This window comes from Dictyostelium discoideum (genome assembly GCF_000004695.1).
Source record: "Dictyostelium discoideum AX4 chromosome 1 chromosome, whole genome shotgun sequence".
Taxonomy (NCBI): Eukaryota; Evosea; class Eumycetozoa; order Dictyosteliales; family Dictyosteliaceae; genus Dictyostelium; species Dictyostelium discoideum.
Genome location: NC_007087.3, coordinates 4,280,420 through 4,295,937, shown reverse-complemented (window position 1 = coordinate 4,295,937; position 15,518 = coordinate 4,280,420). Strand labels below are relative to the sequence as shown.

The 15,518-nt window shown below is 19.7% G+C and overlaps 6 protein-coding genes across 6 annotated transcripts in view; 3 read left to right on the top strand and 3 right to left on the bottom strand.

The window, feature by feature from the left end:
• Positions 1-200: 200 nt before the first annotated feature.
• On the bottom strand, positions 201-2,075 carry DDB_G0270130 (hypothetical protein; the record flags this gene model as incomplete). Its single annotated transcript, XM_641475.1, has 2 exons — positions 201-1,613; positions 1,722-2,075. 2 exons carry the CDS (start codon positions 2,073-2,075, stop codon positions 201-203), a joined length of 1,767 nt encoding a protein of 588 aa, XP_646567.1.
• Positions 2,076-2,942: 867 nt separating this feature from the next.
• Positions 2,943-6,008, bottom strand: DDB_G0270128 (hypothetical protein; the record flags this gene model as incomplete). The annotated part of the gene is made up of 5 exons (XM_641474.1): positions 2,943-3,047; positions 3,167-4,440; positions 4,545-4,784; positions 4,864-5,104; positions 5,202-6,008. The coding sequence occupies 5 exons, from the start codon at positions 6,006-6,008 to the stop codon at positions 2,943-2,945; spliced, it is 2,667 nt and encodes an 888-aa protein (XP_646566.1).
• A 278-nt stretch (positions 6,009-6,286) lies between these two features.
• Positions 6,287-10,758, bottom strand: ints2 (integrator complex subunit 2; the record flags this gene model as incomplete). Its single annotated transcript, XM_641473.1, has 4 exons — positions 6,287-9,140; positions 9,285-9,856; positions 9,977-10,243; positions 10,363-10,758. 4 exons carry the CDS (start codon positions 10,756-10,758, stop codon positions 6,287-6,289), a joined length of 4,089 nt encoding a protein of 1,362 aa, XP_646565.1.
• An 810-nt stretch (positions 10,759-11,568) lies between these two features.
• Positions 11,569-12,312, top strand: rasY (Ras GTPase; the record flags this gene model as incomplete). Its single annotated transcript, XM_641472.1, has 2 exons — positions 11,569-11,623; positions 11,717-12,312. 2 exons carry the CDS (start codon positions 11,569-11,571, stop codon positions 12,310-12,312), a joined length of 651 nt encoding a protein of 216 aa, XP_646564.1.
• A 1,088-nt stretch (positions 12,313-13,400) lies between these two features.
• Positions 13,401-14,042, top strand: rasX (Ras GTPase; the record flags this gene model as incomplete). The annotated part of the gene is made up of 1 exon (XM_641471.1): positions 13,401-14,042. One exon carries the CDS (start codon positions 13,401-13,403, stop codon positions 14,040-14,042), a length of 642 nt encoding a protein of 213 aa, XP_646563.1.
• A 1,375-nt stretch (positions 14,043-15,417) lies between these two features.
• Positions 15,418-15,518, top strand: part of rasV (Ras GTPase) — a gene marked incomplete at both ends in the record, with an annotated part of 690 nt that continues 589 nt past the window's right edge. Inside the window, one exon of the mRNA XM_641470.1 lies at positions 15,418-15,518. This exon is cut by the window's right edge and continues 589 nt beyond it. Within this exon, the coding sequence (XP_646562.1) occupies positions 15,418-15,518 (101 nt within the window).

The window sequence follows — 15,518 nt, the reverse complement described above, 5'->3', positions numbered from 1 at the left end:
AAAAATTGATTGATTTATTTGAAAATAAAAAAAAAACAGCCGAAAGTTAATTTTTTTTTTTTTTAAATAAAGAAAAAAAAAAAAAAAATATTTTTTTTTCACTTTTTTTTATTGTATAATATTTAATATTATATAATATTTAATTTATTTTTATTATATTTATTTTATTTTTTTATTTTTTATTTGATTAATATTATAATTCATCTTTTTATAATTAAACCTTCAAAAATATAATAATCTTTTTTAGATTTAATTTCTGGTGTAATTGTTTCATTATTTGATAAATTATAAAATACATAAGATTTATCAGGTTTAAAAGTTTTAGGATTTCCATTTTGAGTACAAGTATCACTATTCATAAAATGTCTTGTACCTTTAATTTTAGTTTTACAAAGGAAGCAATAGGTAGCATCACAATTACGACAAACCACTGTATTTGAACCTGAATGACGATAAAGAAGTTGTTTACATCTACAAACGGTTGTAGCATCGACAACACCACTGTTAACGATTCTATTGGCATGGTTAATTCTTGAAGGGGTGAATTGAAAGAGTTCACAACGTAAACCGAAATGGTTATAGTCAATGTTTGCTTTCAAACAAAGCCAACAAAAACGAGTTGAGCAATTTGAACAAGTCATTTTATTACAACCTTCAGATTTGGTAATTAAACAACCACAAGTTGGACAAATTCTAATTAAACCAAGACCAGTTGGATTATTTCTATCGATTCTATTATTATTGTCACCTCTTTTTGCATTGTTATCATCACAATTTACACCAGGATGAAATTGATTACGACAAAATAAACAAAATGAGTAATAACAAGTTGAACAAAAGGTTGATCTTGTTAAGTTATCAACAAAACTCCAACCATCAGGACATCTTAAACATTTTACTAAACCTCTTTGTTGTTTTAAATAATCTTGATATCTATTGTAATCTTGATCGGATGAAACATACTTTCTAATGATTGAAAGATCCAACAACTGTTTACAACCAAGTGTTGGACATTTAATTGATGCCAATTGACCACTACTTAAATTTACATTGATAATACTAGCTATACATTCATTACAAGTGAAATGAGCACATGTTGATATTTGAGTGAAATCAGTTTGACCACAACCTTCATGATCACAAATTAAACAACAATGATACTGTTGATCAAATATTCTTTTACCTTCATGTGAATTGTATGATCTTAACATTGGAATTGCATTTTGCATCGATTGCCAATCAGCTTCATGATCCCATGATACACCTTGATCCCATAATTCACTCTCGAAATCAATTGGTTCACCATCTAATGTCAATGATTCTCTTAATCCTAAATAATCGACCAAATTTGTTTTTAACCAATCTACATATTTAAAAATTACCAATTCTCCACACTCCCATTGATTATTTATTAATTCATCCAATAATGATTTCATTTGTTTCAATGTTAACCAACATGATGATAATGTAATGATTGGTGCTCTTTTACTTGGATATCCTTTTGGATAAATAAATCCAAGATTAATTGATGGTAAACATACTATTGGATATTCTAATTCTTCATCTTTAATTTTAATTTTATATTCATTTGGTAAATCAATTTTAATTTTTATCTATTTTTTTTTAAAATGTTAATAAAAATAATAATTATTATTATTTAATTTTATAATTATTATTATTATTATATTATTATTATTATCATTATTATTTAAAATACTTACGTTATATTTATATTTTTCATCAAAACTATCATCATCATCATCATCTTCATAATCATTATAGTTATTATTATTATCATCATCATTATATGATGAAGTTGTAGTAGTAGTTGTTGTTGTTGTTGTAGTTGTTGTTGTGGTGGTAGTGGTTGTAGTTGTAGTTGAAGTTTTGTTTTGAGAATGTTTATCTTCTAAATCTTCATCTTCACTTCCACTACAACCACTACTATAATTTTCATTACTATGGTTATGAATATCATTTTCATAATATTCCATTTGAGAGAAAAAATCATCACCATAGATTGATTTTAAAACTTCTAATTCTTGAGATTGAGAGTAAGAATCTTCTTCATCCATTCTTAAATATTCCTTTTATTATTGAAATGTTTTCTTTATTTCTTTTATTATTTATTTATTTATTAATTTATTTATTTATTTATTATTTATTTGATTTGAAAATTGACAGATGTTATCTATAGTCTTTATAAAATTTAATTAATTTAAAAATTAATTGTAAATTATTCATATATAAAATTCACAGAAACTTGGTATTGAAAAAAAAAAAAAAATTAAATAAACAGATCAGTTTATTATTTTTTTTATTTATTTGTTTATTTTCTAAAAGCTAAATAATAATAATTATTTTTATTATTGTTGTTGAGTGGGTGTGTATGTGAAAATAATTGATAAAAAAATTTATTTTTTTATTTTTTTTTTTTTATAAAAACAATAGGAAAAATCAGGGGGAAAAATTTAAGAATTAAATTTTTAATTATTTTTTCTCATTTTTTTTATTTTTTTTTTTTAAAAATTCTCCTATTTTGCTGAAATGAAACGAAACCGTTATTCAAATCAAAAAATTCATATGTGTCAATGTGGCGTTATTGGCCATTATAATTTAAAATTGAAAAATAAGCTTATTTTTCAAAGAAATCAAGTTAAAAAAAAAAAAAAAAAAAAAAAAAAAAATTAAAATTTAACTATAAAAAAAAAAAAAAAATTTAGTATAGACAATTTTAGGCTACTACTATATATATTATTAATATTAATATAATATTATTTCTTTCCTTCCTTTTAATTTTCATTTTATTTTTTTCTCCTTTTTATTGGAATAAAATAAAATAAAACAAAATAAAATAAAATAAAATAAAATAAAATAAAATAAAATAAAATAAAATAAAAAAAATAAAATTTAATCCCGTGATTATAATTAAAATTTTATTATTAATTAATCTTCTTAATTCTATCGAAATAACATTCAATTGTGTCAGTTGGTTTTATAACTAAACCAGATATTTTGCTTTGAATTAAAACTAATGTATCTTTAATCTATTAAAAAAAAAAATAAAAAAAAAAAAAAGTTAGTAAATTAATTTTTTAATTGGCTGATTAAAAAATGTATCTTTAATCTATTAAAAAAAAAAAAAAAAAAAAAAAAAATAGATTACTCTTGATTTATTAAAATCAATATTTTCAGGTTCTCTAATATTTCCATTCCAATTTCTAATGACAGAACCAATCTCTGAAGCATGTTTTCTAATTTCAGAAACACTATCAATAGCAATACTGACTAATTGAACAAGATTTACCATTAAAATTACACAATCATTTTGTTTAATTCTTAAAACATATGGTTCAATCATTTTAATTAATGAGCTTAAAATATCATTTGATTTTAAAAATTCAATAATAATTTCATTTGTTGATGTCGTTGTAGAAGTTGACGTTGTAGTTGTTAATAATGGTGAGTCTGATGGAGATAATGATGATGTTGTTGATGTTGTTGTAGTTGTTGTTGGTGATACCACTGATGGTATATCTTTTGCAGATATTTCAACTGATATCATATCAAAACCTTTCTCCATTTCTTTTTCTTTTTCTTTTTCTTTTTCTTTTTCTTTTTCTTTTTCTTTTTCTTTTTTTTTTTCTTTTTGTTCAATATCACTATCATTTTCATTTTCATTTTCATTTTCATTTTCATTTTCATTTTCATTTTCAGGTGATAATTTCTTTGATTTCTTTGATTTCTTTGATTTCTTTTTATCTTTTTTCGATTTTTCTTTCTTTTTTAAAGATTTACTATGTTCTAATATTTTAAAAATACAAAATAAAGAGAAACGTTCATGAATTCTATATTTTGTATTTGTTGGTAAAAATTTTGCAATCTTTGTATATAAGCTAAATTTAAATTTATCACCAACAACTGAAATTATCTCTTCAAATAATTCTACCATAGTTTCAATTAAATTAAATTGAAAATTATAATCTATACCATCATCCCTATCCATATCAATATCAATATCAGAATCATTATCAATATCGTTATCTAAATTCTTCTTGCTGCTGCTGCTGCTATTATTATTCTTTTTTAATTGAAATTCTTTTAAATGATTATTTTCATCAAAATATTGATTTAATAAAAGAGTTACAATTGATTTCATTAATGTTATACAATTCATTAATTTAGTTTCACTTGTAATTTGATCTTTTGATAAAGTTTGAATTGATGTTAAAAAAGATGGTGATCCATTCTTTCCATCTGATGGTGTAACATTATTTTGATTCATTGGTATCTTTGGTGAATATTTTGAATCCAATGATAATGTTATAATAATTTTAATTAATTTTTTAATTTGATAAATGTTAAAACTTTGTTTTTCAATTGATATTTTCAATAATTCTAAAATTTTATATAAATTAATTGATGGGAAATTTTTACTAACTAAAAATAATAATAATAAAAAAAAGTAATTAGTTAGTAAGTGAGAGTATTATTTTAAAATAATAATAATAATAATAATATTATTATTATTATTATTAACTTACTATTTGTTTTAGGAATTGAAGAGAATGATTTTGAAGTATCATTAAAATAATTTATTGTATCGAAATCAATATCAATATTATAACTTTTAAAAACACTAATATAATCATTAAATGTTAAAAAAGTATTTGAAATCTTATCACCACCAACATTAAAATGATTTGAATTAAATATTTTTTTACTAACTGATTTTAATAATTCAAATGATTGTGAAACTAATAAATCATTTTGTTCATAACAAACTATATATATATTTATAATATATGTTAGTATATTTATTAACATATATATATATATATATATAATGATGAATATACATACGATTTGAAAATATATAATGAATGAAAACTGGTGGTAAATTTTCAATTGAAGATATTTCGAGCATACATTGTAAAGTATTTAATAGGGCAAAATCAACAGAATCTCCAATAACTTGTAAAATTGGATATTTTAAAAGATCACTTTTGGTCATTTTCAAATCGATTACATTTGGTATTGGTTTATCTGTATCTATACAATTTTGATATGAATTCTCTAAAAATAAATCTTGTGTAGTATATAACTAAAAATAGAAATAAAAATAAAAATAAATAATAATTATTAGTATTATTAGCATTATTTATTATTATTTATTATTATTTATTATTTATTATTCTTACATTTGATAATTGATTAATTGCATTCTCATCAAAATCATGACCTTTTCCTAATAATGAATTTACATCAATTTTTGAATCATCTTTAATTTTACTTGTTTTTAAAGTTGGATCATCAACGAATAACATTTTATCAGTATCGATATTTTCTTGAAATGAACCTTTTTCAATCTTTTCTTTTAATAAATCATCTAATGAAATGTTATATAGTTTTTTAGAACCTTTTGGTAAAATATAATCAGATTCTGATTCTATATCAGATTTTGTATCCATTGTTTTTCTTTTATTTGATTTCTCTGTTGCTGTAGTTGATGTTGTAGTTGTAGTTGTAGCTGATGATTTCTTTTTTAAAGTTGATGAAGTTGGTTTTGGAGGTATTGTATTACTTGATAAAGATGATGATGATGATGGAGGTTTTCTAATTGAAGATGTTGGTGGAGGTCTACCATTTGATATAATGGTTCTCTTTGCTGGATGTTCAGGTTTTGATTTCCAATCATTAGGTGGTGAGGAAGGTGGTGATCTTAATGATCCATTACTTCTAAATCTACTATTACTACTACTACTACTACTACTACTACTACTACTACTACTACTACTACTACTACTACTACTACTACTACTTATATTGGATATTGGCTGACGTTGTTTATTAGTTGATGGTGGTGAATTACCACTTGACATGAATGAGGTAATTGTTGATTGTCCTCTTGTCATTATTGCAGCTTTCTTTGTTGCTTCTTTTTTCGCTTTCTTTATTTCTTCTCTCCTCATAAATTTTAAAGGATTATCAATTAAATCATCTGCCATTTTTACTATTATTATAACTATGAGACTAGATGGCAGCCCAAAAAAAATAAAAAAAAAATAAAAAAATAAATAAAAAAATAAATAAAAAAATAAATGGAAAGAAAAAAAAAAAAAAAAAAAAACTATAAAAAATTAAACGCCAACACATTAAAAAAATGTGAAAATAAAAAATAAAATTAAAAATAAAAAAACAAAAATAAAAACAAAATAATCTATTTTTTATCTTTTTTTTATTATTTTTTTTTTTATTTTTTTTTTTTTTTTTACTAAAATTATTATTATTTTGAAAGGTTTTTAATTATTATTTGAATTGCTTGATGAATTTCTTGTTCAATTGGAATATTAAATGGGTCATTATTCTCTTTTATGGAAAGCCAAGATTCATTTTTAGAAACTTTACTAAAGAATGATTTATCATCATTTGAAACTTTTTTAAAGTTTATATTTCTTAAATTATTATTATTATTACTATTAATATTATTATCAATATCAATATTTAATAAATCATTTTGATTATTTGAATTATTATTATTACTTGAGTTATTATTATTCTTATTATTTTGTAAATAAATTGAATTCGTATAATTATTTAAATTTGAATTTAAATTAAAATCAATTGATGATATAAAAGATTTTAAATTTTGTTGATAATTATGTTTGTTTGGTAATTGTTCCATAAGGATTGAAACGAAATCTTCGGCTAATAAAGGAAAGGTTTTAGTGATTCTAGTTATTGATGGTAGGATTGAATGTAAGAATTTAATTCTATCATCATAGGATAATGTATTACTATTTAAATTAAAAGAGATTCTAGTTTGAGATTGTCTACAAATTTTCAAACTCTTTGGAATTGGGAATTTCTCTGATAAATAAGATAGTAATTGAATTGCGAATATTTGTTTCTCCAATGAGGGTTGTGCTAATAGCTCTGGTATAAATTCGAAACAAATATGCATACTTGGTATCAATGTAACTGTAATTGGTAATAGTTGTGATAAATAGCCTTGGAAATGTACCAATTTAATTATCAATGGTTTATCAATAAACATTTGATGAATAAAACTACAAATTTGACATCTAATCTCTTCAATGTCAACAGGATCATATGATTCTTTAAACTTTTTATTCTTATTTCTTAATATCTTATTTAAACCTTTTGTATCAATTCCATCAATTAAACAAATCTCTAATAATATTTGAATTATTGTTGATTCTTGTGTTAAAATTAATGTTGAAACATCTTCTTGTTGTTGTTTATTTAATGTAACATTACTTGTTGTGCCACTACCACTACCACTACTAGTATGTAATTGATTTTGTAAATTCTTTTTTGAAGAAACCATATAAAAGAATAAAATTTGTAATAAAATTTTAAATAATGGTGGACATGTAAATACAGTTGGATGACTTCTAAAAATTACTAATGGATCTGAAATAATATCTGTATAGGTATAATTTGAAATTGGTAATAATATTTCTTCTTCTTCTTCTTCTTCTTTATCTTCTTTTTCTTTATCTTTCATTTTAACATCATCATTATTATTATTATTATTGTTATTATAATCTTCTAAATCTTTATTATTATTTGTACTTTTATCATCATTTATACATGTTAAAATATTAATTGTTTTTAATGCAATTGATGATTGAGAAATTGGGAAAACTCTTTCCCAAATTTCAACAAATGGTGAAATTAAAGCAGAAACTGAAGGTAAAGATCTATTTTTAATAATAATTGGTAATAAATTATCTAATAAAGTTGTTGTAAATGGTAATAATTCTTTAACTGATAATGTATTTAAATATCTTAAAATTAATTGTACTGATGTTGGTTGTGATAATGTTCTTTTTAAAGTATCTTTTAAAAATTCATTTGTTATACCACCACTATTATTATTAGCACCACCATTAATTGAATAAAAATTTGGCAAATAAATAAACTTTTCAATTGGATTTAATAATCTTTCTTCTTCTAATAATAATAAATTAATATTAAAAAATTGTGGAAATTGTGATAAAATTAAATAAAGAAAAGGTGGTATAATGTAAAAGTAATCAGATTGATTTGATAATATAACGTTTATACAATTTTGAATTGGTAATTTCGATAAAAATTCAATATTATATTCTCTAAGTTGTGTTGTCTCTATAAGGAATTGAATTGGTTTACCCTTTTGTTCACTCTTAAACTTTATAACTGAATCATTATATCTTAAAACAAAGTAAATAATTAATATTTGAACTGATAAATTTGATTGTGATTGTTGTATTGAATTCATTATAATTGATTCCGATATTCTTTTCATATAAAATGGTAACCCTGATGATGATGATGATGATGTTGATGAAAATGTTGAAAATAAATATGAATTTCCTAAAGATGTTGAATTTGGTGATGATATCGATGTTGATGTTGCTCCTCCTGTACTTGAAGTAGTTGTTGTTGATGATGATGGTGATATACCTGTTGTTGTACCTGTTGTTGTTGCTGTTGTGATTGTTGCTGCTGTTGTTGTTGTAGTTGTTGCTGCTGTTGTATTTGCATTTGATGCTGTTGTTGATGCTGCTGCTGCTGTAGTTGATGTATTTATAATTGAAGTTGTTGAAGATGTATTATTATTATTAATTGAAGGTTCAATTATATTTTTACAAAGTTGATCTAATAATGATGGTAATAAATAATGAATTGGTGTTGAAGATTTAGTTAATTGTGACCAACACCAATTACCAACATCAGTTTCATACTTTTCAAAGATTCTCTCTGATAATAAATGATAAACACAAACTATTGAAATATTTTGATGATTTGTATTTAACTTTTCAATGATTGGTAATTGTTGTGCTCTTTTAGCTACCAATGATTCAGTATAGATTTCTTTGGTTAAAATCTCCCCAATTTGATTCAATGATTCAGTATGAATCGATGGTCTAAATCCTAAAATATTCTTTACTAATAATGCTATATTCTGTAATTGATGTGTATGAAAATAAATTGAAATTAATAATAACAATTCATCACAATTTCCAACTTTACAAAGATGATTTAAATATCCAACTAATTCTTTCTTTGGATGTATTGTCTTTACTAATCCTTCACAAACTAATAAAAAACATAAAAATATTTTTGAATAACTTTTTTTTTTTTTTTTTTTTTTTTAATAAAATAAATAAAAAAAAAAAAAATAAAAAAATAAAAAATAAAAATAAAAAAAATTAATATATAATAAATAATTTTTTTTTTTTATATGAAATTAACTATATATATATGAATTATACTTTTTAAAAATTGATTTTTCTATAAAAGATAAAGAGATTGAAATTTCTTGTTGATTCATTTTTATACCTAATAAGCCACTAAATCCACAATATAATCTTATTATAGATTTTACAATGAATGAATGTTCTAAATTATTACTATTATTATTACTATTTGATGATATTTCTTTTGAAATTAATTCTAAAGTTGAAAATAAACTATCTCTAATTTCATTAAAAGTTGAAAATTGATCCTTTTGTGAAATGTATTCTTTTAACCATTGATTCTCTATACGATTTGAAATGATATTACTTAATAAATCAATTTCATCCTTTACAAATTGACTTGTTATTAATAATACTAAATCTGGTAACATTTGTCTATTAATTAATTCGGTTCTAATGAATCTACTACAATATTTTGAAAGTTTACAAATTTCAAGTAATACTCTTTTAACCTTTTCAACACCAATTAATCCTATACTTGAAATTACAATCTCAATAATTTCATTGAATTCATTTGGATTATTTGATAGTAATAATTTAATAAGATAATTTGCTTGATTTAAAAATAATATTGATAAAGTTAATTTCTTAAAAAAAAAATAAAAAAATAAAAAGTTAATATTTTTTTTTTATTTTTCTTTTTTTTTTTTTTTTTTTTTTTTTATAAAAAATAATTACTAATAATAGTAATAAAAGAAAGTACAAACATTAAAATCAATATGTTTTAAACATTTATAACATATAATTGGAAAAATTAAATTTAATTCATTATTATAAATTGGGGTATCTATAAATGGGGCATCATATTTTGTTTCTTTTGAAATTGTTAATGATTGTTGCATCTCTGAAAATTCTAATAAAGCAATGATATCTGATAAAACCAATTTCATTTTAACCTCTTTATCTCCATTTTCAAATTGATATTTTGGGTTATCAATATTATCTAAATAAGTATCTTTTTTATCTTGATTTACCTAATTAAAATTAAAAAAAATAAAAATAAAAATAAAAAAATAAAAAAAATAAAATAAAAATTTTTATTAATACATATTTGAAATATGTATTTTTTGAATTAATAATAATTAAAACATACATGATTTAATTTCTTTCTAATTCTAACTTGATCTTTTATAAATTCATTAATGTGATCAAAGTTTAATGATTGATATTGATTTATATTATGAATAGATTTTGAATAAATTGGTGAATAAAATAATTTTTTAAGGTTTTCATCTTCATCTAAAAGATCTTTATTCTTTTCTAATATCCCAACGATAATATATGGTAAATAAATATCAATTGAATTATTTATATTGTTGTTGTTGTTATTATTATTATTATTACTATTATTATTATTTAAAAATTTAAATAAATTGTTTGTATCACCACTCAATATTGAAAAAAAAATTTCATCTCCTTCTTCTTCGTTTGATTTCATCTCTACATCTTTTTTATTATTATTTTTATTATTATTATTTGATGTAATCATTGTGTGTGTGTTGGATCATATCTTTCATTATTTTTTTTTTTTTTTTTCAAAATTTTTATTTTTTTAATTTTTTTTTTGTTTTTTTTAAAAAATATTTTTTTAATTTAGGAAGAAGTTAACTTTGTGCACTTTTGAAAAAAAATAAAAAATAAAATAAAAAAATAAAATAAAAAAATATATTAATAAAAATTAAAATAATTTATAGATCAGTTGGATGTGTTAACAATTTGTTAAGATTAAGAGGTTTTTTTTTTTATCAAATAAAATCTCATTTCGGATTGTCTATTTAAATAAAAATAAAAATAAAAAAAATCACAATGGATATGAAAGAACATATTTCAAAAACTATTTAACGTTAAAATTTTAATTTGACTATTACAACCATCAAATTCCTTATTCACAATTTTATTTTTTTTTTTTTTTTTTTTATCAGATCGTTTAACTATTCATTTTTTTTTTCAAAATAAAAACCTTTTTAATAATAATAATTCCTCATATATTCATTAGTCTGATATTATTGATATTATTTGAATAATAAAAAAAAAAAAAAAAAAAAAAAAAAAAAAAAAAAAATTTCAAAAAACATTTTTCGCTGAACTTATTTGATTGATTAATTTATTTTTGTCCTAAAAATGGATTAATAATAAAAATAAATTAAAAAATAAAAAAAATATAAATAGCAAGATGAAATTAAAATTTTTTTTTTATTCATTACCATTATTCAAAATAAATAATAAATAATTAAATATATAAATAAATAATTTTTTTAAAAAAATAAAAAAATAAAAAAATAAAAAAAAATAAAAAAAAATGACAACAAATAAAAGTAATGGTAATTTAGTTAAACTTTGTATAATGGGTGATGGTATGTTAAAAAAATATAACCTATGTTTAAATAATAAATTCCAAGTTTTAATAATATTAATTTTTTATTTTATTTTTTTTTTTTTAAAAAAAGGTGGTGTTGGTAAAACATCAGTAACAATTCAATTTATTTCAAATCATTTTGTACATTATTATGATCCAACAATTGAAGATTCATATCGTAAACAATGTTTAATAGATGATCAAGTTTATATGTTAGATATATTAGATACAGCAGGTCAAGATGAATTAACCGCTATGAGAGACCAATGGATTAGATCTTGTGAAGGTTTCATATTGGTTTACTCAGTAACATCAAGATCATCATTTGACCAAGTTCAATTCTTTAGAGAACAAATTATCCGTGTATTAGATAGAGATGATGTACCAATTATGATGATTGGTAATAAATCAGATTTAGATGATGAAAGACAAGTTACATTTCAAGAAGGTAAAGATTTAGCACGTTGTTTAGGTATGTCATTCATGGAAGTCTCTGCTAAAACCAGACTTAATGTTGAAGAAGTTTTCAATGAAACAGTTCGTTGTGTAAAAAGAAGAGAAGAATCATTATTAAAAAAAGATAATTCAAAAGATGGTAAAGGTGATCACTCTAAAAAATCTTCAATCTTTAAAAAATTAAATCAAAAAGTAAATGGTGCCAAAATATCAATTTGTAAAATGATGTAAAATTAAAAAAAAAAAAAAAAAAAAAAAAAAAAAAAATGTATAATAGAAATCTTTTGTAAATAAAATTTTAAATTATTCTTTCAATTTAAAATGTTGATTGAATTTCTTGTAAAGATAATTTTTATTTTTTTAATATTGTTTTAATTCTATTTTTAGTCATAAAAAAAAAAAAAAAAAAAAAAAAAAAAAAAAAAAAAAAAAAAAAAAAAAAAAAAATTTCATAATAGTCAATTTTTTTATTTGTTTTTTTTTTTCTGGGCAAGTTTCATCAATATCTTTTGTGAAATGATGCAAATGAATATATAAAATTATAATCAAAAGAATAAAATTAAAAAATATAAAAAAAATATTTATTTATTTATTTATTTATTTATTTATTTATTTATTTATTTATTTATTTAAAATCTTTTATTTTATTTTATTTTTATCTTTTTTTTTTATTATATTTTTATCTTTTTTTTTTTTTTTTTTTTTTTGGGGGTTACATTTACATTAAGGGTAGTTTCACTGATTGAAAATTATTAACTTATTCTCATTGCAAAACAAAGATTTTATTTTTTTTTTTTTTTTTTTCATAATTATTTTTTTGAATGTCAGTTCGGGAAACTACCAAATTTTTCTTAATAATTCTATTTTTATTAACACAAAAAAATTAAATGACAACACTATGTGGTGACAAAAATAAAAAAAAAAATAAAAAAAAAAATAAAAAAAAAAAATAAAAAAAATAAAATAAAAATTTTCATAATTTTATTTTCGTTGAAAATTAATTGTTTGATTAAAAAAAAAAAAAAAAAACATTATAAAAAAGAAATGTTTTTTTTCCAATCATTAATTTTAAAACAATTGTATAAAAAAATAAATTGTATAACTATAAATTGTAAAAATACATATAAAAAATAAATAAATAAATAAATAAATAAATAAATAAATAAATAAATAAATAAATAAATTTTGTATAATATAAATAAATAAATAAATAAATTTAAATAAATAAATATAAATAAATAAATAAATATAAATAAATAAATAAATAAATAAATAAATAAATAAATATAAATAAATAAATAAATAAATCAAAATTAAAAATGTCAGGATATAAAAATAATAATTTAGTTAAACTTTGTATTATGGGTGATGGTGGTGTTGGTAAAACAGCAGTAACAATTCAATTTATTTCAAATCATTTTGTACATTATTATGATCCAACAATTGAAGATTCATATCGTAAACAATGTGTAATTGATGATCAAGTCTATATGTTAGATATATTAGATACAGCAGGTCAAGATGAATTAACCGCTATGAGAGATCAATGGATTAGATCATGTGAAGGATTCGTATTGGTTTATTCAGTAACATCAAGATCATCATTTGACCAAATTGCATTCTTCAAAGAACAAATTAATCGTGTATTAGATAGTGATGATGTACCAATAATGATGATTGGTAATAAATCAGATTTAGATGATGAAAGACAAGTAACCTATCAAGAAGGTAAAGATTTAGCACGTTGTTTTGGCATGTCATTCATGGAAGTCTCTGCTAAAACCAGATCAAATATTGAAGAAGTTTTCAATGAAACAGTTCGTTGTGTAAAAAGAAAATATGATTTACATAATAAAGATAAATCAAAAGATGGAAAAGATATTAAAAAGAAAAATTCAATAATTAAAAAATTAAATCAAAAAGTAAATAATACTAAAAATTCAATTTGTAAAATGATGTAAATAATTTGGAATTAAAATATATATGTAAAAATTAATAATTGTAAATAATTCGCGCGCACCGATATCGAGTAAGATTCTTACTTGTGTGTATAAATAAATATATAAATATAAAAAAAAAAAAAAAAAAAAAGTAAAAAGTAAAATGAAAATAATTGTAAATCTAAAGTGTATAAACTAAAAAAAAAAAAAGTAAAATAAATAAAAAAATTAAATAACTTTCAATGTGGAGTTGAAAGTAAATTTACACCTTAATGAAATTTTAATCAATTTTTTTTATTTTTTATTTTTGTGTGTGAGTGTGTTTAAGTAATAAAATTAAAAAAAGAAATAAAATTAAAAAAAAGTAATAAAAAAAGATAAAAAAAAAATGCCACCATTATAATAGATTGAATTTAAATTTAGTCATTGATGACTTTTTAATATTATTTTAAAACTTTTACAAGGATTCCAAAGATTGTTCAAATAATTTAGTTATCCAAAAAAAAAAAAAATTTCGATAACTGCCATTTATATTCATTTTTTATTTTTTCCAATAATTTATTTTTATATAAAAAAAAAATAAAAAAAAAACTCTTTATTTCATTCATTTATTCAAATATATTATTATTATTATTATATTATTATTATTATTATTATGTTAACTTTTGATTGTCAACAAAAATTTGTGCAATTTAAAATAAATCTTGTGCAAAAAAAAATAAAAAAAATAAAAAATAAAAAAAATAATAATAATAAATACAAAACCAAAAAATAATATTAATAAATAATAATAATAATCACACGTGATATCGATAGTATTAATTATTAAAAAAAAAAAATATTAATAATAAATTTTCTCTCTATGCAAAAAGTTAATAGTTTTTTTTTTTTTTTATACATAATATAATATTAATAAATTATTTTTAAAAAAGCGAAATATTATAGTGTGATTTTTATTAAAATAAAAATAATAAAAAAAATTGAGAAATTAAGTGAGAATACCAAGATATTTTTAACTGATTTTTTTTTCTTTTTTCATTTATGATTGTTTTGCAAAAAATCCTTTCCAAAACCATAATATTTCTAAATTACTTACACTTAAAATAATCACCACTCTGTGACTGCATATAAAAAAAAAAATAATCTCATAAAAAAAAAAAAAAAAAAATCTGTTAGTGAATTATTTATAACTGAAAATAATTTAAAAACAATAAAACTGAAAATAAAACAAAATAAAATAAAATAAAATAAATTAAATAAAATAAAAATATAAATAGAAGTAAAATAATTTTTATTTTTTTTTATATATATTCATTCAAAATAAGAATTCAAAAGTTATAAATTATTTGAAGTTTATTAAGTAAAAAAAAAAAAAAAAATATAATAATTAAAAAAAATGTCAATTAAAATTAAAAATTTTAAAAAAAATATTATTATTAATAATAATAATTTTATAAATGAAAATAATTGTAATAATAATAATAAAAATAATATTGT